General features: G+C 46.1%; 1 protein-coding gene across 2 annotated transcripts; it reads left to right on the top strand.

The window, feature by feature from the left end:
* Positions 1-4,455: 4,455 nt before the first annotated feature.
* ogdhl (oxoglutarate dehydrogenase L) lies at positions 4,456-22,077 on the top strand. 2 transcript variants are annotated; one of them, XM_056291762.1, is made up of 22 exons: positions 4,456-4,662; positions 4,820-4,990; positions 5,748-5,850; positions 8,041-8,156; positions 8,396-8,550; positions 9,156-9,302; positions 10,077-10,167; positions 10,277-10,456; positions 10,570-10,698; positions 10,801-10,980; positions 11,711-11,863; positions 12,541-12,643; positions 12,860-12,988; positions 13,584-13,734; positions 18,696-18,823; positions 18,927-19,105; positions 19,317-19,388; positions 20,009-20,134; positions 20,731-20,803; positions 20,903-21,066; positions 21,210-21,364; positions 21,886-22,077. In XM_056291762.1, the coding sequence occupies exons 1-22, from the start codon at positions 4,456-4,458 to the stop codon at positions 22,007-22,009; spliced, it is 3,036 nt and encodes a 1,011-aa protein (XP_056147737.1). In that variant the 3' UTR covers positions 22,010-22,077. The 2 variants fall into 2 exon arrangements, with proteins under 2 accessions (XP_056147737.1, XP_056147738.1); XM_056291763.1 differs by lacking the exons at positions 4,456-4,662; positions 4,820-4,990; positions 5,748-5,850; positions 8,041-8,156; positions 10,801-10,980 and having other exon boundaries at positions 8,414-8,550.
* Positions 22,078-22,786: the final 709 nt, after the last annotated feature.

Raw genomic sequence — 22,786 nt, 5'->3', positions numbered from 1 at the left:
AAGGGTAGGGAAGAGAAAGGGGATGACATGCAGCAAAGGGCCCGGGCCAGATTCAAACCCAGGCTGCTGTGGTAAAGACTCAGCCTTGTGTGGTATGCGCTCTACCAGGTGAGCCATCGGGGCATCCTGTGTCAAGAGTTCACCCCCCGCCCTTTTTCTCCCCAATTGTATCCGGCCAATTGCTCCACTCTTCCGAGCCGTCCCGGTCGCTGCTCCACCCCCTCTTCCGATCCGGGAGGGCTGCAGGCAGGCCTCCTCCGATACATGTGGAGTTGCCAGCTGCCTCTTTTGACCTGACAGTGAGGCATTTCGCCAGTGGGATGTAGTGCATGGGAGGATCACCCTATTCCCCCCAGTTCACCCTCCCCCCGAACAGGCGCCCTGACCAGGACACATACCTACATCCGACTTCCCATGCCCAACCAAGCCAGAGGTAACACGGATATTCGAACCAGCGACCCCCGCGTTGGTAGGCAACGGAACAGGCCACCATGCCACCTGAACGCAGTCCTGTGTCAAGAGTTTTTAACGAACCAAATACCCACCAGAGTGAAAGGTGGTGAAAGAGTAGTGAACAGTTCGGTTTTTGTTTTGTTTTTTTCTTCCCTAGACAAAAAAATGAGTTGGGATATCGAACAGCTTGCCGTGGCTTTTCCCATATAGTGAGGTAATCATTCTAAACGGCGCATAGTTTAATGCTACCCAGCGGCGCAGGCCCCTTCATGGATGAACATTATTAATAAAATGTCAGAAAACAAGCAGTCTTCTTTCAATCTTTGTCAGGCAACAAACTCATGTCAGCAAAATGGCATTTCCATTCATAATTGCCTGACCTCTCCCATTTCAGTTCGTTAAAAGGGAGCGCTACAAACCAGAAGTCCTCATTGGAGGCCTCAGAGGTGTTCTACTAGTGACATCTGTGTGATGGGAAAGGAAAACAAGTTCATTGTGGGCACCTGTGTATTGTGAAATTAGTTTATGAAAACCCTGCAGTGCCCAATTTTCAGGGAAGGACAAAGGTCATCATTGTTTAGCCAGAATCCAGATACACAGAGACGTTGAGTAACTTACTTCATGTGTGCGAAAAACATTTGAACAATTTATACTTCAGCACAATTCAACTCCGTTTTCTTTTAACTGCGGCTTATTTGTGCAATAATGATTGATACCGGAGGTTTCCTCTGTGCCAGTGAGTGTGAATGATGGAAGTGTGGATGAGGTAGAGAGCAGATCTGAGGAGAGGGGGGGGCTAATTATCTTATGTCGTAACTCACTCAAGGTAGAAGCCCATCAATCTGAAACCACTTGCTTAAATGATTCATGTGCACTCTTCATAGTGTTTTAATTAGTTTATGTAATTAACTCCGTAGGGAAAGACATATGTATCATGGAACAAACATTGAAAAATGACACCTTGCGTGATGAGTTTTGTGTGTCAGGGCTGATGATGGATTTGTATCTGACACGATGAAAGTAACGTGTGAGAAGAACAAATAATGACAAATGGAGTTCACCTATGTGCAAACATCTTTGAAACACACATTACAGATCATTGATACCTTTTTAAAAAGTGATTGGTCTGATGACTCAAATGTTTTTGAATGGGAGAAAATGAGCTCAAGCATAAATTCACCAGATAAATAAATATGCAAAATTGTTAATTGTGATACAGTTAAGCCCCCCCCATCAGCCAAAACATTAAAACCACTTGCCTAATAGTGTTGGTACCCCTCGTGCCACCAAGACAGCTCTGACCCATCAAGGCAACTCTACAAGACCTCTGAAGGTGTCCTCTGGTATTTGGCACCAAGATGTTAGCAGGAGATCCTTTAAGTCCCTTAAGTTGCGAGGTGGGACCTCCATGGATCGGACTTGTATTTCCAGCACATCCCACAGATGCTTGATCAGATTGAGATCTGGGAATTTGGAGGCCAAAGCAACACCTTGGACTCTTCGTCATGTTCCTCAAACCATTCATGAACAATGTGTGTAATGTGGCAGGGTGGATTACCGTTGCCATGAGGAGGTGTACCTGCTCTGCAACAATGTTAAGGTAGGTGGTATGTGTCAAAGTAACACCCACATGAATGCCAGGACCCAGGGTTTCCCAGCAGAACATGGCCCAGAGCATCATACTTTCTCTGCTGGCTTGCCTTCTTCCCATAGAGTATCCTGGTGCCATCTCTTCTCCAGGTAAACAATGCACATGCACCCAGCCGTCCACATGATGTAAAAGAAAACATGATTCATCAGACCAGGCCACCTTCTTCCACTGCTCCATGGTCCAGTTCTGATGCTTATGTGCTCATTGTAGGCACTTTTGGCAGTGGATGGGGTCATCATGGGCACTCTGACTGGTCTGCGGCTACACAGCCCCATACACAGCAAGCTGCGATGCACCGTGTGTTCTGACACCTGTCTTACCATAGCAAGCTTTAACTGTTTCAGCAATTTGAGCTGCAGTAGCTCTTCTGTAGGATCTGACCAGACAGGCTAGCCTTCACTCCCCAGCACATGTCAATGAGCCTTGGGTGCCCATGACCCTGTCACGGGTTCACCGGTTGTCCTTCACTGGGCTACTTTCAGTAGGTACTGACCGCTGCATACCAGGAACACCCCACATGACCTGTCGTTTTGAAGATGCTCTGACCCAGTCGTCTAGCCATCACAATTTGGCCCTTGTCAAAGTGGCTCAGATCCTTACACTTGCCCAGTTTTCCTGCTTCTTCCAACACATCAACTTCAAGAACTGACTGCTCACTTGTTACCTAATATATCCCACCCCTTGACAGGTTACACTGTAACGAGATAATCAATGTTATTCACTAGCCTGTCAGTGGTTTTAATGTTTTGGCTGATCGGTGTATGGGGTAAAGCCGCTTCCGGACAACACGCGCCGCTGGGTTCAGCACGGAGGACAGCGCAAAATGGGCGGAGTTTTCACAACTTCAAGCAGGACAAGTTCGTCATTTTGTTGTTGCCAAAAAAAACAACAAAAACCAATTCTCCATTAAGAAACTCTCTAGAACTATTGAGGGGGGACACTTTGTAAAGCATATAACAAACCTGAGCTATGTATAGGCTACACATATTGCCGACATACAAGCTAGCTGACAGTTAAACCACACCTGACATTGGTTGGACATGTGGTTCTAAGCGAGGGATTTCTTCCCGAGGTCTCCGTTTAACCGTAAACTTGTGTTGTACCATTCAGGGAATTCTGACACAATTTTTGCCCTCTGTGCCTGGCGGGCTGCCTCGTTTCTATTGGCCGTGCGGCTATGCGTCACAACGCGCGGGCCAATTTGGCGCTGCGCCCGCGCTTTGCTCGACGCAGCGAAACGCCGCCGTGGCGCGGCGCGGCGCGAGCCAGTGGAAATCACGGGTTTGCGAGCGCAGCGGCGCCGTTGTCGCGTTGTGTCTGAAGGACTGGTGTACTAACGACTGGTGTACTAATGACTGGTGTACTGATGACTGGTGTACTAATGAAGGCTGCAGGCCTCCGTACCCTGCGTGTCCAGACGCAACGTCACCTGACGTGTGGGGGGGGCGTGGCCACATCCGAATTCCGTGTCACCTTCATCGCTACCTGTACTACTGCATTCCCTCCTCTTCTCTCACGTGATGACAATAAGATAGAAAACAATACCAAAGTGGAGGTGCTCTTCAATCAGGTAAATGCCACCTCGGGAATAGAGTAGATGTGACGTTCGTATTGTGTGCGCTTTCCGAGACACAGCCTACTGCGCTCCCTCCGATGGCACCGCTGAGGAGAGATTATAAGGATTTGTTTTGACGTTGAGGGCTTAAGCCGTCCAGGGCAGCGCGCCGTAACCGAGCCAGAGTCAGATAGTGTTATGGCGCTGAAATCGGCGCTGTAGACCAAGGAGTCACCCATCCCTAATAAGCGACAAGCAGAGAGGGAGGGGGAAAAAAAGAAAAGGTGAGAGAGACTTTATATGACGTAGAGGTGGTGGTTCCGCAGAAGAAATACATGCAGACTTGTGTTCGCGGCTAAGTGCTATAGTTGCTGCTGCATTTAGGGAGCTGCGGGAAGGGGGACTCGCGGGCCATCTCCCCGGCGTGTATGCGTTGGGGAATGATTTCATTTTAGTGAAACCCCCGCACCACATTCTGGACGTCCTGGGGAGAACGCTGCAAATACCCATCTCCAACAGCCTCGTCCGCTCCGTGCTCCAGTGCGCAGTTGCAGGTTTCGGCGCTGCAGCAGTTTAACTGCAGGGCCGAAACATGGCAGCACTTCTTTAGCGGGGGGGGGGGGGGGGGTTTAGTAATGTGTAAAACCTGTCAAATTAAACCTCAGAGATTAAATCACGACTAAGCTATGGATAAAACCTGAGACGCAAGTAATAATTCAACTCTCTAAATGGCGCCTTGTGCAATTCTTGACTCTCTCTCTCTCTCGCTCGCTCTCGCTCTCGCTCTCTGTCAGCCATGAGTCAGTTCAGGGCACTAGCGGGTGTCCTGAGGGGTGGAGGGCGACAGTGGCTGCGGGGGCCGGGTGGGGGTGTGATCCATTTGTTTGGTCCTAAGAGATGCTGCTCATCGAAGGCTGCAGTTCCCTCGGCGGTGGCCAGCAGCTCCAGTTATGTTGAGGAAATGTACTTTGCCTGGCTGGAGGATCATAAAAAAGTCCATGAGGTAAATCAATGTGCAGTATGCACCACATTATGTATAATATACGAATAACAACAGAAAATTTTTTTTTAATATACATCCACAAAAGCGAGTATCGCCGTTCAGTGATGAGCTGTGCTCATAATTTCTGCCCACAAGTGATGAACCTGTCTCTCCTCAGTCTTGGGACACGTTCTTCCGTAACGCCCAGGCTGATGCTCCACCTGGAGAGGCGGACAAGAGACGCCCCTCCACGCTGCTCCAGGGCCGAGCCATGTCCCAGACACCAGGCATGACGCAGAAAGTAGTGGAGGACCACCTGGCTGTGCATACACTCATAAGAGCCTACCAGGTGTGCAAACACACATACACACATTGGTTTTGGTGTTGTGTGTGCATTATCGGACTATACAAAGCTTTGTTGCATATTAAAAAGGCACAATCCTATTAAAGGGCACTAGCCTATTAAGCACTATTTTATCATTGTTATACCCACTCAAATGTATGATTGGCTGCTTCTTTTTTTGTTGTATCACCTGTGTGTCTGTCGGTGTGTCTCTGAGCCCCAACACAATCCAACTGCCTTGTCAGAGCAAACGCAGTTTGCTACAAGAGCTGTTTACACATGTGTGCCCTCTTATTAAAAGGAATACACAATTTGTTTTTCACCGCATGAGGTTATGCAAATTGCAAGATTAACGCTACCCTACTTAGCCCGGCTGCTTTTTGAAAATGGGAAAATCAAAGAGACTACTTAAATAAAACAGGTGGTTACATTTCCTCTTGCCCTCACATTAATTAGAGGAACTATCTGAGGGATTTATTAAATTCCGTCTTTTGGCAAAGGCGTCATGTTACTCCCAGCTTGATGCACACCCCGCGGGGATTGTGTGTGTGTCAGTCTGTGTGTGTTGGTATTTGCAGGGTTATTGTATTCTCCAGCTGTTTACACTGTATTTCATGGAGTTAGCGGCTATTCCCACTTGTGTCGTTCTCGTCCGCCTGTCATTTCCTTTTCATCGCCTCCTCCCCCTCTCAGCCCCTTGCTGTCTTCTGTGATTCCCTGTATCTCCACCTTTATCCTGTCTGTCTCTCCCTGTGCATTGTAGATCCGTGGTCACCATGTAGCCCAGTTAGACCCACTGGGAATTCTGGAAGCTGACCTAGACGCCTTTGTCCCCTCTGACCTGATAACTACTCTTGACAAACTGGGTAAGCCTCTTGATGTCTGTACCAATGGGGCGGCATGTCACGCATCACATTTTAAACACAAACACATCCACACATATATATATATATATATATACACACACATACATAAGGCAGACATACACGTGTGTGTGTGTGTGTGTGTGTGTGTGTGTGTGTGTGTGTGTGTGTGTGTGTGTGTGTGTGTGTGTGTGTGTGTGTGTGTGTGTGCGCGCGCGTGTGTGTGTGTGTGTGTGTGTGAGATACTATATGCTTATGCATTGATACCATACATCTGAATTGTGAGGAGATAGTGAAAGAATGATGCTGTGTTCACCCCCTTGTAAAACTTTGGTCAAAGTTCCTGTCAGTTTTGGTACTTTTTGAAAGTTTTTGTGTTTTACATTTTAAAAGTTAAGTAAATCTCATAAATTTGGGGTTTATGGAGCCCATTCAGAATGCTTAGGCATCTGTTACCAGGCTCCGGTGTTAGCTTCTCTCACATCTGTAATTCAGAATTCCTTACTTTACCGAAGAAACGTGGGATTATTTAAATTCTGATGCGATTATTACTATAGAGGTCCTTCATCCTTCCTTCGAATTAAGTCGTGATCATTTTTATTCATTTGTTTATCTTTTAAGGCAGGGCGTACAGTACTTCTCATAGGATTTAGCGGTGTACTTCTTAAATATTTATTATACAGCACTAACACTGTTCCTGTGATCTTTTAAGGGGTAACACACACATGCAAGCACATGTACATGCACAAACACGCACACACACACACACCCTTCTCTATCTATCTGTCTATCTAACTATCTATCTATCTAAAGATATATATATATATATAAATAGTGTTTTTTTCCGAAACCGTCAATGGTGTTGTTATAAGTGCTCAGCTAATGAGGAGCAGAATATCAATACTGATACAGGAAAAAAAGTTTAATACAATGAGTGCGCGATGCACGAAACAGGCCTGTACTGCAATGTATTAAACTTTTCTTCCCTGTATCAGTATTGATCAGTATTGATATATATATATAAAACTTTGTTAAAAGAAACACTCAACGGTAGGGAAAGTGCTCAACAAATAAGGAGCAAAATAATCCAGTGAGTCAAGGAAATTCTTCATGAGACAGTACAAGCCTGTTTCATGCCATAAGCAATCATCAGCTGTCAATATATATATATATATATATATATATATATATATATATATATATGTGTGTGTGTGTGTGTGTGTGTGTGTGTGTGTGTGTGTGTGTGTGTGTGTGTATATATATATATATATATATATATATATATATATATATATATATATATATATATATATATGCAGTGCCCCAGCTCAGCTTTTTACAGAGTCTGTATACAGGTTGGTCATCCTAATACCGTCATTAATCTCTGGCCGAGCTGCTGTCATTCTCCATTTCATTGTGCGAACTGAGGTTTCAGAGGATGTGGACGGCTATAGTGTCCGATCGAAGGCTGGTGTAATAACTGTTTAAAAGAACATGGAGTGAGAGAGAGAGAGAGGGTGAGAGAGAGAGACAGAGAGAAAGAGAGAGAGAGAGAGAGAGAGAGAGAGGGAGAGAGACGGGGCTGCAGAGCTGTGTTTATGCTAGCGGCGTGCTATCAGAGATCAGTGTGTCAGGTCATTGCATAGTATGTATGGTCAGTTCTATAGCTCTCTAATGAAAGCAAATGACGGTCTCAGTGGCCCCATATTTGGTCAGCTGATAGTGCGTGAGTCTATTCTCAGTCCCCTTTGTCTTTGCCGTGTTTGTAATATGATTTGCACCTGTCTCCTCTTGTGCCGCCTGGGATCTTGAGCTTAACCAGTTCCCTCAGGTGGGCTTTGTCAGCACAGAGAATGATGGACCAGTGATACTGGTGTTCTGTTTCCACAGACACAGACCTGCTCCTGTACTTGGGTTCACGGTGAAGAGGCTCTCCCATGAAGGGAAGCTCTGCAGCTCGATTCCGGAAAAACACTTAGAGATAAAACCCACCATATTGCCCATCACAGCAAGAGTATAATTCACTCTACTGCAGATAACCACTTAAACAATAATAATAATAACAAAAAACTACAAAAATAAACACAGACCAGTTGCAACCATGGCAATGCTTAAATTGGTAGCGTTATTTAATTATTCATATGGCTGGATTGAAGATTGTATTACTAAACCCTTTGCATGTTCTTATTCCAGGGTTTTATGGTCTTGATGAGTCTGACTTGGATAAGACCTTCCAGCTGCCGTCCACCACCTTCATTGGAGGAGATCAGACAACCCTTCCCTTGAGAGAGATCATACGCAGACTAGAGGTAGCGTGTTTGTTAGAGTGTGTGTGTGTGTGTGTGTGTGAGAGAGAGAGAGAGAGAGAGAGAGAGAGAGAGAGAGAGAGAGAGAGAGAGAGAGAGAGAGAGAGAGAGAGAGAGAGAGAGAGAGAGAGAGAGAGAGGGAGAAAGAGAGAGAGTATGTCTGTTTGTGCATATATATGCTGTGAATAGAGGAAATCCACAACACTGCATTAAGACATAGGTCTTAATCCGTTTCTCCGCAGGCATCCTACTGTGGCCACATTGGGGTGGAATTCATGTTTATTAACAATGTGGAGCAGTGTCAGTGGATCCGCCACAAATTTGAGACGCCTGGAATCATGCAGTTTAGTAATACTGAGAAGAGGACCCTGCTAGCTCGGCTCATCAGATCCACACGGTCAGCACTGCCCAGTCCTCTACTGACTCGTGTATATAATGCTGACAACACTGCTATACCCATAAACATGGATGCACATATTTGGGAATTGTGGAAATGCAAGTTTCTGTTTGAGATCCCTTGCATGTGTTTTATCGGTCTGTGTCAGATTAATTGTACTTTTCTTTTTCACCTTCTTCTTGTTTTTCTTCTTCTTGTGCGACACAACAATGGGATATCCATCACTCCTTTCATTTCATGTTCACAGACAGCAGGACTGAAAGCATTTGATTTTCTTTAGAACAAGTGTCATTCTTATTTGATTGTTATGAAACATTTTTTACAACAGGCGAGGAGAACATTATATTTCCAATGTAGTCTGCCTAAACGGAACTCTATATGACATGTTTAAAACCAGACAGTGCAGCAGTATTAGTATTGGCTTGTTATGGGGGGCTTAATGCATCTCGGAATATGCCCATACACTATGCTGTGCACCCTTCAGCCCCCCGTAGTGATTAATCACCCCTAATTAAAACCATTACCTTTGTTGCTGTAAAAACCACCGCCGAGCTCCTCAGGAAAACAGCTTGCAGTAACTTACACCGCAGTGTGTTCATGTGCAGGTTTGAGGACTTCCTTGCCAGGAAGTGGTCATCTGAGAAACGCTTTGGTCTGGAGGGATGTGAAGTGCTCATCCCAGCTCTTAAAACGATCATTGACAAGTCGAGCGCCGCGGGTATCGAAAATGTCATCATGGGGATGCCTCACCGGTACTGTGTACATTATACTTATCTCCTCTCAGTATAATCCCCCTTTATGCTTCTCCATCTGTCGTTTTGTCACCTTGTCTTTATCGAGGATCCCACTGGGAGCAAATGTCTTTCATGCAATTCGTGTGTCATTGTGTCATTCTTGACAAGGTGTTGGTACTGATGTGGGTGATCCAGCACGTTTAGTTCTTTATCCCTGGAATGAATCAAATTAAGTTTTAAATAAAGATCTGCTGGGCGTCCGGGTAGCATGGTGGTCTAGTCCATTGCCTACCAACACGGGCATCGGCAGTTCGAATTCCCGTGTTACCTCCGACTTGGTCGGGCGTCCCTACAGACACAGCTGGCCAGTTTTGCAGGTGGGAAGCCGGATGTGGGTATGTATCCTGGTCGCTGCACTAGCGCCTCCTCTGGTCAGTTAGGGCGCCTGTTCAGGGGGAGGGAGAACTGGGGGGGAATAGTGTGATCCTCTCACATGCTATGTCCCCCTGGTGAAACTCCTCACTGCCAGGTGAAAAGAAGTGGCTGGCGACTCCACATGTATCGAAGGAGACATGTGGTAGTCTGCAGCCCTCCCCGGCTCAGCAGAGGGGGTGGAGCAGAGACCGGAATGACTCGGAAGAGTGGAGTAATTTGCCCGATACAATTGGGGAGAAATTTTTAAAAAAAATACCTGCTGTAGCTAATGGCAACCATGTCATCAACCCTCAGGGAGTTGGGAAGTTTTTTTTTAGTTTTTTTTTTAATAACGTTCAATGTAAACTTATCCACCAGGGGTCGATTGAATGTCTTGGCCAATGTGATTCGCAAGGAGCTGGATCAGATCTTCTGCCAGTTTGATCCCAAATTAGAAGCTGCTGATGAGGTACAGTATGGACCCGTGACATTATACATAGAACCTGACTGTGTGGGAAACTCTTCTCTTTAAGCGCTCTGGAAACAAAGCAAAAGCATCAGCATGTCTTCGTTATAAGGGTTCAGGCGATGTCAAGTACCACCTGGGGATGTACCATGAGAGGATCAACCGTGAGACTGACAAGAACATCACGCTGTCCCTCATGGCTAACCCCTCCCATCTGGAGGCCGTGGACCCAGTGGTGCAGGGAAAGGCCAAAGCCGAGCAGTTTTACAGTGGAGACACTCAGGGGAAAAAGGTACCCAATCTTAGTGATAGATGGGCAATTTTAGTGTTTAGAAACATGATGCTATGATGGACAGATCTGAAAATATATGATGAACTGAGTCTATTGTACTCATGGTTTACCAGGTCATGTCCATCCTGATCCATGGGGATGCTGCTTTTGCCGGACAAGGGGTTGTATATGAGACCTTCCACCTGAGTGAACTCCCCTCCTACACCACACATGGTACAATCCATGTTGTGGTCAACAATCAGGTATGGGAGGGTTCTGGATCTGGGGTGTACAATGATGCTCGAGTTTTCATATTTTTCGCTTCACGGTGCGTTATCGTTGTGGGCATGCGTGTTTTCTCTCAGATCGGCTTCACCACAGACCCTCGCGTGGCTCGCTCCTCTCCATACCCCACTGATGTGGCTCGGGTCGTCAACGCTCCCATCTTCCATGTTAACGGTGACGACCCCGAAGCTGTCATGTACGTGTGCCAGGTGGCTGCGAAATGGAGGAACACCTTCAACAAGGATGTTGTCATCGACCTGGTCAGTCATAGCCAAACTCTGATAACTGGCTTTCTACATTTTCTTAACGCAAAACTAAAGTAAACTCTTTTTTTGTGTGTGTGTGATAATTACCGCTGTTTTTTTAGATTCTCTGTTTTAGCGTGACCGAGACAGAAGCGTTTACTCTGACAACATACATGGCAAGATTTTATGGACAATGGGGCGTCCAGATGGCATGGCGGTCTATTCCATTGCCTACCAACACCGGGTTTGCTGGTTCAAATCCCCGTGTTACTACATCCGGCTTGGTCGAGTGTCCCTACAGACACAATTGGCCATGTCTGGGGGTGGAAGCCGGATGTGGGTATGTGTCCTGGTCGCTGCACTAGCGCCTCCTCTTGTCAGTCGGGGTGCCTGTTTAGGGGGGGAGGGGGAACTGGGAAGAATAGCGTGATCTTCCCTTGCACTATGTCCCCCTGGCGAAACTCCTCACGCTCAGGTGAAAAGAAGCGGCTGGCGACTCCTCATGTATTGGAGGAGGCATGTGGTAGTCTGCAGCCCTCCCCGGCTCGGCAGAGGGGGTGGAGCAGCGACCGGAATGGCTTGGAGAGCGGGGTGATTGGCCAAATGCTATTTGGGAGAAAAAAGGGGGGAAAAAATGCACAAAAATAAAAACAAAAAGATGTTGTGGACAAGGGCAGTTCATAGAGCTTTAACAGTCCTGTGTGTATGTGTGTTTGACTTTATTCGTATGTTTATTTGTTTGCAGGTGTGCTACAGACGGTTTGGCCACAATGAGATGGATGAACCAATGTTCACCCAACCGTTGATGTACAAGCAGATCCGTCGGCAAGAGCACGTGCTGAAAAAATACTCTGACAAGCTCATCGCTGAGGGAGTGGTTACATTGCAGGAATTCGAGGTTTGTTATCTCACGCCGTTTGAAATGTTTATATTGTACTTGATAGCCTCCACCGTATGCGGTATGATTTGTACCTACCCGTTGGTCAAAGAGCATTAAATCCTACTCAGATATTACCCTGCCCTGTAAGTAAATATGTTGAGCCAGCGTTACTGTAGCTGGGATTCAATTTACTGCCTCGGTTCCATCACTGTAGCTCCCAATCCCTCACACATATTGGTGCACAAGGTTAAAATAGCCCTCATATTCTGGTCTTAGTCAGTGAAATCACTCAAGTCCTTCCGCCAGAGCGGAAACTTTGATGGTGTCATCCATTCTAAACATTGTTTTATAGAGGCATTTTGGAGCAACACCACAGCCTCTTCATGGCGTCCTATTTCTTGGCACTTGGCGGACATTGATTTCCGATGTGTGGCCTAGCTGGTACTTGGGATCCTGCAAAAACCCATGAGCAATACACCAAGGCAGATCCATTACTACCAGCAGAGACCCTCCTCTCGTTCCCTGACTCTCTCTCTCTCTCTCACTCACACACACACACACACACACGCACGTACACACGCACACACACACATATACACACACACACCCAAGTTCGTTCATCACAGCAAACACGATGAATGTTAGTCAACTTGTTATTGCCTTGTTCCTTTTCCTAATTTTAATTGTGCTTGCAGGAAGAAGTTGCCAAATATGACAAGATATGCGAGGAGGCATACACCAGTTCCAAAGATGAAAAGATCTTACACAACCGTCATTGGCTAGACTCCCCATGGCCGGGTAGAAGCCTTTTCCATTTTTTCAGATTTTCAAGATAGACAGACACCTTATTCAAACTGTTGAACTGAAACCATACTCCGCTTCTTTTTGAGAGACTGCAGTGTCAGCTAAAAGTTTAATTCATCTCTCTCTCAGGTAAATTTAGTCGAGTAAGTCAACACAGAACTGAGTGAACACTTCTGAGCCTTACTGGCATGAACCCGTCTCTCTGTGTAGACTTCTTTACAGCTGAAGGAGAGCCCAAGAGTATGAGCTGTCCCCCGACAGGACTCGATGAAGACATGCTCCAGCACATCGGCCAGACAGCCAGCTCTGTGCCCATGGAGGACTTTAAGATCCACCCTGGTGAGTCTTATCACTTCGTACGGGGAAACTCGGCAACGTCAGGCAGGAGTGGTGGTGTTGGTCAAAGTGACACTGATATACTGGCCAATAGCAGCATTGACTTTGTGACAATGGCACACACATGTATCAATATGTCCTGGCCCGAGGCTCGACCCTGAATGAGTTGCTAAAGATACTTAAACCACCCTAAACCTCGGGGCCACTGTGCACAGTCGCTCTTTTTTATTGCCTTGCACAGACATTTGTCTACTGTGACGATCTTCAGAGAGTCAATAAAAGCAATTCAGGTGTAAACACATCCTTCCTACCAGCAGGTGTCTGCCCGGCACAGCTGGCATGGCACATGTTGTAGCAGTTAAGACTGCCGCGAGTATTTTTATTTACAACGCAGTATGCAAAACCCATTTAGATCCCCTCTCCCTGATGTTCCTCCAGAAACTGTCACTTCCCATCACCTTTGTTCCCCTTTTCCTTTTTTTCACTTGTAAAAACAAGCCAGAATTTTCCATGCATTGGTCTGCCATCTCGACCACGTGTGTGCGTTTGTGTTTGTGTGTGTGTGTGTGTCTGCGACGGCTGTGGTTGTGTCCTCCAGGTGTGTCTCGTATCCTGCGGGGCCGAGCTGACCTGGTGAAGAAGCGTCAGCTGGACTGGGCTCTGGGAGAGTACATGGCCTTCGGCTCGCTTCTCAAAGATGGCATCCATGTGCGACTCAGTGGGCAAGATGTAGAGAGGGGCACCTTTAGGTGAGTGTGTGGCAAATGGGCAGCATGGTGGCCCAGCGGTTAGCGCTTTTGCCTCCCAGCAAGAAGTTCCTGGGTTCGAACCCCGGGGTTGTCCAGCCGTGGGGGTCATTCCAGGGCGTCCTGTGTGTGGAGTTTGCTTGTTCTCCCCGTGTCTGCAGTAGGTTTTCTCTGAGTGGTCCAGTTTCCCCCACCATCAAAAAGACATGGATGTTAGGGTTAGTACTCCTGTCTGTTCCTCTGACTGAGGCATGGCAAGACGAGCTGGAGTTGGTCCTACCGATGGGTTAAATGCAGAGAAAGAATTGCCCCACGGGGATTAATAGAAGTAGTAAAAAAAATGTTGTACACACATTTTCTTCCTTCTTAAGAGATGCGCTGGCACAACAACATTTTGCTATTGCATGCCAATGGGAAGCCCCACCGGAGGGGTACCTTCCTGAGAGGAGAGTGTTTCAGATTCACTTTCCCTGATGCGATTTCCCCAAAACCTACTTGGTTTGTACCAGTGCAAACCAAAATCCTAATCATGCAGGCTATGGCCACAGAATTTATATTCTAGGGCTCGGGAGCTAAGTAGGGTTCTGGGCAGCTTCTTTTAGATCAATTCAGGTTACACGTTCAGTATGTGGTGGCCAATGTGTAGAACCGGAGCTAAACACCTTAAAGGTTAGGTACGTTATTTCTGCAGCTATTGAATGTGGTGACACTTCTCATGCATGGGGGATTAGGAGATAATAGACAGATGATGTCAGCCTCATAGTCTCCTGGGAATGTAAGTGACGGCCACATGGTGTTGTCATGGTGGGGAGAGGACGAGTTACATGTCAACTAAATCAGCTCCCCCTATCACGGTGCCTGTCTCGTACATCCTATATAATTTCTCCAGCAGCCCAGCTCCACTGAAGGATTCCAGTTAGCACACGGTTCATACATCAAGTTAACTAACAAGAGTTGCACCGCCTTCTCTTTTGCTTTTGCCACTGACATCAATTGCTTCACTCCAACTTCCCCCTCACATTTTGCACAACTAAGGCAACGAATATGGTGGCTTGTAAAAAAAAAAGAAAAAAAAAGACAACAAATATGTATGCGCAAAATAGAATAAAAAACCCATATGACCGGGTGTCCGGGTAGCGTAGCAGTCTATTCCATTGCTTACCAACATGGGAATCTCTGGTTTGAATCCCTGTGTTACTTCTGGCTTGGTCGGGCGTCCCTACAGAACACAATTGGCCGTGTCTGCAGGTGGGAAGCCAGATATGGGTATGTGACCTGGTTACTGCACTAGCGCCTCCTCTGGTCGGCCGGGGCGCCTCTTCAGGGGGGAGGGGGAACTGGGGGGAATAGCGTGATCCTCCCACACCCTATATCCCCCTGGCGAAACTCCCCACTGTCAGGGGAAAAGAAGCGGCTGGTGACTCCACATGTATGGGAGGAGGCATGTGGTAGTCTGCAGCCCGCCCCGGATTGGCAGAGGGGGTGGAGCAGCGACCGGGACAGCTCGGAAGAGTGGGGTAATTGGCCGGATACAATTGGGGAGAAAAAGTGGGTGGGGAGGGGGAATCACCGCACAAATGAAGCCCTTGCCAATGTGGATCCAGGACAGTACATACAAAAAAAATACGCTGGTTTAATATTGAAAAAAGTATGTGCACATTCTACCATTTTTGGATGCCCCTATAAAAGAAATGGGACAGTGGACTGCAATTACCTCAAAAATATGGGGAAAAAAATACAATCTGCATATGGACTACCTAAAACAATCTCGCCATTAGTAAGCATTGGACATGAAGACTTTTATGCCTAACAGTTTAAATACAGGGTTTTAAAAAAATGGTCAGAACATGGCGTAATTAAATTGCATCAGATATTGTACAAGGGCAATCTTAAGACATTTGAGCAGTTAAAAAATGGATTCAATCTCCCTAGAGTAGACTTCTTCAGGTATTTGCAACTAAGACGTTTCCTTACTACACACAAAGAATGGGAAAAACTCATAAAATCTACCCCAGTAGAAAATGATCTCAATTGAATTGCAAACGGGAGATGGAGAGAGGAGAATAATTTGTAAACTATATCAAATCTTTTTGTCTATGAACCAAAATAGCTCTTTAGATATAAAGCAGAGATGGGAATCAGAATTAAACATGGGGATAACACAGGATACCTGGAAGGACATATGCACAGAAGCAAACCCAGGGACAAATTCCAACACACGGAGGGAATTTAGATGGAAAGTCATCACGAGATGTTTTCCAACGCCAGAGACGGCGTCAAAGACTGGTCCAACACACACCGGTTCATCAGATAGAGAAACTGTGGAGCACAAATTGGAAATTATGCTCACAGGTTTTGGTTATGCCCTAAGTTACATGTCTTTTGGAAAGAGGTATTTGACGCTCAGGAAGAAGTGTTCCAGCAGAATATCCCACCAGATCCTGTGGTGGCGCTACTGGGAGTAATACCTGACGGTTTAGAGGGGAGGTCTAAAAAATATCTGCTAGGAATACTACTTACAGCAGCCCTGAAGCGAATGACTAAATGGATGAAACCCAGACCCCCCCTCCGCCACCACCACCACCACCACCACATATAACTTATGGATACAAAAGGTGTGGGATGTCTACCATAGGGAGCAAATAACATATTTATTAAGGCTCCAAAAATGTAGATTTACTAAGCGGTGGGGCCCTGTCATAGATCTACTAATACAGTGATTTTTTTTTCTTTTTCTCTTTTCATTTTTATTCTCTTCTCTCACTCTCCACGTCCATTTGTTGTTTCTCTGGTGATGTGTATAACACATCCCTTGTTTATGTGGCTGTTACTTGACTTTGGAGTGCATCTTTTTCCTTGTTTATCTGCTTCATATTTGAAAGTCAAGGTGAAGAATGTATAGATACAGCTGGAAAAGGAAAAGTGTCATTGTATGAAAATATACTGTAATATTGTTTAAAACTAGATACAAATTCAATTTTAAAAAATGGGGGGGGGACCAACACAATGAAGTGAAATCAGAGCTAAACCGGAAGCAGAGAGTAGCCAAGCAACACGTCCGCCACCCTCCTCTGTGTAGATCGTTGCCCCGTCTTCTGTTGAACGCTTAAGACTTGAGGCCACCTTCTCACTCGTCTCTTTGCTTTCTTTCCCTTGGTGAATCAACTACACCCTTCCCAATATTGCTCTCATCCCCTTTACATACTTACTTTCCTCATCCCCCGCCCTCGCCCCCGCCCCCGCCCCTGCCAACTCCCCCACCTCCCCTCCTCATTTAAGGAACCCAGCATATTGGCGCGTCACAGTTGACTGGGCCAGCTTGCGTTACTGTGATGTACGTAACAGCGTGGACTAATGGATTCAGTCGTCTGCATTTGGCGGGTGGATTGGGTGCGCTGTGCTGAGCACCCCTCTTCCTGACTAATGGGGCCCCCAGGCAGTCGAAGTGTGTGTGTGTGTGTGTGTGTGTGTGTGTGTGTGTGTGTGTGTGTGTGTGTGTGTGTGTGTGTGTGTGTGTGTGTGTGTTTGTGTTTGTGTTTGTGTGTGTGTGAGAGAGAGAGAGAGAGAGAGAGAGAGAGAGAGAGAGAGAGAGAGAGAGAGAGAGAGAGAGAGAGAGAGAGAGAGAGAGAGAGAGAGAGAGAGAGAGAGAGAGAGAGAGAGAGAGGGAGTGTGCGCTTGTGTGTGAATGTACGTGTGACAGAAATAGAATCAGAACAAGAGAGGGGAACGGCAGAGAGGCAAGAAGAAGAAGAAGAAGAATGGGGTTTAAACACAGTTTATGAGGCAGTCCCAGAGAAGGACCCGACTCTTGCGAGGGTCGTCTTTCGATAATCACTGAGCGCGCCGAGAGAAGAAAACATGCTGGTTTGCGAGGGAGCTCGGCGCAGCGTCACTCCTTCATCTGAAGCTTTCTGGAAGTGATAGAATATCCTGCATATTTAGAGCAGAGGATCCAACAAAACACAGAATCTGCCCTCATTACCCCCCAGTTATGCTATGCTAATTGATTTGTAAAAATTGATAGAAAGTGTGCTTATCAAAGGGACTCGGGCTTTCGCAGGAGATCTTTCATTTTCAACTGTATCATTTGAGCAACACGTTCAGATGAAAGCAAACCACACCGCTGTATTTTTGTAACGAAGTCACACAGTAGATACATAATAACAACAAATAAAGCTATTTCCTGCAGCACCTTTTTATTTTTATTTAAAAAAAAAACCTCAATCTCTTTGTAGCCATATACTGTGTGTGTGTGTGTGTGTGTGTGTGTGTGTGTGTGTGAGTGTGTGAAGACATCATTAGAGTGATGTTAAAGGGGTTTTAAATGATTGTCTCATCGTGCTGGTTCTGATGGCTGATTCCTACACTGGGACCGAATGGACTGGCAGAGCTTGTTAACGCTTGGCTCTTTGCTCCCATCAACTCCTGTTGGGCCTTGTCCTCATAGCGCCTCGAGATGAGGAGTGAGAGGACCGCTCTTCATGGATTGGCTGTCCAGGCTGAGAGACTGGCTGCTGTGTGAGTGTGTGTGTGCGCACACACACCTCCTGCCGTGTGATGACCCTTTGAGGAATTACCTTTGCCTCAGTAAGCCTCTCTTGTTTGCACCATCATCATTTAAGACAGCTTGGTGTCCTGACAATATCTGAGTCCTGTGGCAGCATTTCTCCTCAACTATACACACCATAACTCAGGCTCCCCCCCCCCAAATAGCGAACCCCATTCTTTTCAATTTAAGCCTCGCAGAGTCTTGAATGGTTTCATGCAACCGTTTTGTCTGCAATCCAGTTTACGCGTTCATTTTCACAGTGTTTGACACACTGGTACCTTTGTACACCATCAGTGAAATATTAGAGGTTTTCCAAGAAAGTAAGTATAAATTAAAATTTTCAGGACTTTGGCATAAATAAATTGAATTGCTGCACATAATAGCGATTATTCTTTTTTTGTTTTGTTTTTTGCAGTCACCGCCATCATGTCCTGCATGATCAGGAGGTGGACAAACAAACTTGCGTTCCCATGAACCATCTGTGGCCCAACCAGGCGCCCTACACGGTCTGTAACAGCTCCCTGTCAGAGTATGGAGTCCTAGGTGAGACCGACGTCAGCCGCTCTGCAAAGGCAGTGTGAATCCTGTCAGGATAGACATGATTGCTTTTGTTAATTCTGGCTCGATTATGTGGCTGTGACTGCAGGTTTTGAGCTGGGGTTCGCCATGGCCAGTCCCAACGCCCTTGTCCTGTGGGAAGCCCAGTTTGGGGACTTCCACAACACTGCCCAGTGTATCATCGACCAGTTCATCAGCCCTGGCCAGGCTAAATGGGTCCGCAACAACGGCGTGGTGCTGCTGCTGCCCCATGGCATGGAGGGGATGGTAAGGGCTGAGAATGCGTCACAAAGATGGATTGTAAATATTATGAGAATAATCCACTGCGGACAAACAGCAGTTGAGAATTATAGATCGCGCTGTCCGGAGGTTGGAGAATTATGGATTTGAATTGACTGCCAGATTAATCTTTATAGGGATGCTGGGAGAGTTCTGCTTCATTGATTTCATTATGCTGTCCTTTTCCTACAATCCTCAGGGTCCAGAACATTCTTCAGCTCGACCTGAGCGCTTTCTGCAGATGAGCAAAGATGACCCCGATCGCTTCCCTGTATGTTACCACACATCATGTGCAGCCACACTCTTGCTCAGTATATATCTGCTGCCTCTATTAAACTTAAAGCTAATGCAGTCAGACACTGTTGAGAAGCGAGGGCTTTAATGTTAGGGCACACAGCGGGGTCACAGTGTAATGCAGGTATTCGCCATCTTCCTCTCTAACTGAACCATTCAGATTTAATGACCACTTAAGCGATGCCATATTTGCCTCTATGTTAGTGCTGAAAATTTGCTTCATTATGACTTGGGAGGATTCAGCAGTAAATCAGAGGTCCCATGGATGAGCTGGTTTTGGGAGGGGGACATGGTAGGAACAAACCACAGCAGGCTGGATCAGCAGAAGCCGACTTGATTCGCCTCCAGATGGGATATTGATCAAACTATTAGTGGGAGTGTACTGAGGATTAACATTTTCTCTTCTGTGTGTGCATGAGTCTGCAGACCACTGTACTGGTATATATTGTGCCTACTCCATTTACAGAGCAGATGAAGAAATACAAGTGACACTCTAATTTTGTCCATCTGTGAGCTGTCTACTAGAAGCTGATGGATCATTGGGTAGCATAACTAATTATTTTGGTTTGTTCTGTTTCTGTTGATTTATTTTTGAAGGGGTTCAGTGGTGACTTTGAGGTCCAGCAGCTTTATGACTGTAACTGGATTGTAGTTAACTGTTCCACGCCTGCCAACTACTGCCATGTGTTGAGACGGCAGATTTTGCTGCCATTCAGAAAACCGGTAAGGAGAGATGTTTATTTGCAAAATCTTTGTCGTTGCATTAGTAGATCCATCCAATGTCATATATTCCGTAACACTTTCCATAAAGTATCAAATGTTGGGCCTTTAGCCTCTGGTTTTTTGTGCCCTTAATGAGCGCCATTGAAACGTTGAGGCGGCAGATGTATTGGTTCAAAGTTTTTGTTTTCAGCATGGCTTTTCTTGCAGATGCTCTATTGTCATTGCAGTCTCCTACAGTTTCAGTAATAGCGAATGTCTTAACGGATCCCCTGTTGCACCTAAATGCAATGCTTTGTGGAGCATGAGAAAATCGCTTCCTGAGCAAATTAGAGAGGGAGTCAATAGGGGATACTATTGTTTATTTTCTATGGAAGAAGTCTGAAATTATAGACCCGGTTGGTTGAGCAGCAAATGTTTTATTTATTTGATTCTTAAAGAAACGTTTTGTTTTCCCCAACGTCGATGCTGCATGTGATATGGTGGCAGCAAATTAGCGTGAAAAGAGTTAAAAACTTTAATCTCCAGAGTTTTCCAGGATATGGATGACAGCATCAATCTGTTGTTTGCATTTGATAGAAACTTCTTTTTTTTTGCAGCTGATTATTTTCACTCCTAAATCTCTGCTGAGGCACCCAGATGCCCGGTCAAGTTTTGATGACCTTGCCACAGGTAAAGTTTCACCCATTCCCTATGAACTCTGACTGCAACTAATGTTTTTTATACATCATTATATCAACTCTTAGCATATGAAATGGGTAATGTCTGCAGACACTAAATTCAAGAGGCTGATTCCTGATGAGGGCCTGGTGAGTCAAGGCCCCGGCCGAGTGAAACGGGTCATCTTCTGCTCTGGTAAAGTCTACTATGAGCTGGCGAAAGAAAGAAAACAGCAAGACCTGGAAAGGGACATCGCCATCATCAGACTTGAGCAGGTGCTGAATCCCTCTCGTCCGTTTCACCATGCGATACCTAGGCGGCGTCTTGAAGAAGGGATGATGGCGGCACTGTGGTTGAAGAATAATTCAGAGGCGCTTCATTGCCGATACATCCCTTAATTCTGCCACTGTTTTTACAGATCTCTCCATTCCCCTTTGACCTGGTCCGGGAAGAACTGGAGAAGTACCCGAGTGCCGAGCTGGTCTGGTGCCAGGAGGAGCACAAGAACATGGGTTACTATGACTATGTGCGGCCACGTTTTCTCACTGTTGTGGCCAATAAGAAACCCATCTGGTAAGGGATTGTTTTCAGTCATCGATTCCTCTGATATAATTTTGTGTTAGATGATGGCAATGAAAAAAAGGATTGGGTAAGCAATCTGGGCGGTTCGAGTCCCAAGGTAGTCCAACCTTGGGTGTCATCCTGGGTTATCCTCTGTGTGGAGTTTGCATGTTCTCCCCGTGGGTTTCCTCTGGGTGCTCCGGTTTCCTCCCACAGTCCAAAGACATGAAGGTCAGGTGAATTGGCCATACTAAATTGTCCCCAGGTGTGAATGTGTGTGTGTGTGTCGGCCCTGTGATGGCCTGGCGGCCTGTCCAGGGTGGCTCCCCACCTGCTGCCCAATGACTGCTGGGATAGGCTCCAGTATCCCCGTGACCCTGAGAACAGTATAAGTGGTTTGGATAATCAATGGATGGATGGATGGATGGATGACGGCAATGAAAATAAAGGATTAGGTAAGCAATCTGAACACCCTGTCCCTTGTGACAATAGACTGATTTTAATAAACCTAACCTGTCGTTTTCTTCATTCAGGTATGTGGGTCGTGACCCTGCAGCAGCTCCTGCCACAGGGAACAAGTCTACCCACCTCAATGAGCTCAAGAGGTTCCTGGACACTGCTTTTAAGCTGAATGCCTTCCAGGGGAGGAAGTTCTAACATCAGTAAGACACAAGGTGCAGGAGTGGCTGCACACCTGACCACTGAGCCACTGACTCAGTTTGGACATATGGCGAACTGATATAACATAGACGCTTGTTGAGTAACTTTGGTCTCTATTATAGCTGGCAGGATTTGACCCTTCGTATCTTTTACATGCCAAAGTTTTCGTTCCTGACAATCTGTAAGTTCAGTGACTGTAGCACCTCCATTGCCTCTATGCCAAATACTAGCTATTAGTATTATAGATCTGTTTTGTAGATGAGTAGTCAAACTTGCAACACGCACAACGAACATTCAGATTCACACCCTGAAAACTTTGCCGTCCATCACGTGATGTGAGATAATCCGTCTTTGCCAAGGGCTCATAAAACACACACAAAGACACAAGCGTACATACAACACAACCTAAAGAGATAAGCAACAAAACACACAAATATTCAATTCAATTCAATTTATTGTCATTAAAAACAATGTGCAGGCACATGTTAAAAATGAAATATCCCACTGAATGTGAATGATAGCACATATGACATGTATGAATACTGTTACCAAAACCCAGCACATCGGCACAGCTGAGGAGGTTCATTACCTTTATTTGCCTTGGCTGCCTTGGCTGTTAAGGAATGAGTCTCGAGTTATTGTCACACCTCGCTTCACTGCGAGATGTGAGCCAGCTGGCAGCGACAGAGACAGCCATGTTTTTTTTTAAATCGAAGACATAAGGATCAGCTTCCTCTTTGGAGGCTGAGATGTGCACAGATGTAGTCACAGCAA

The sequence above is a fragment of the Lampris incognitus genome, chromosome 13, assembly GCF_029633865.1.
Source record: "Lampris incognitus isolate fLamInc1 chromosome 13, fLamInc1.hap2, whole genome shotgun sequence".
Classification (NCBI taxonomy): domain Eukaryota; kingdom Metazoa; phylum Chordata; class Actinopteri; order Lampriformes; family Lampridae; genus Lampris; species Lampris incognitus.
The sequence above is the reverse complement of the archived record's forward strand: the minus strand, read 5'-3'. Positions and strand labels throughout refer to the sequence as shown.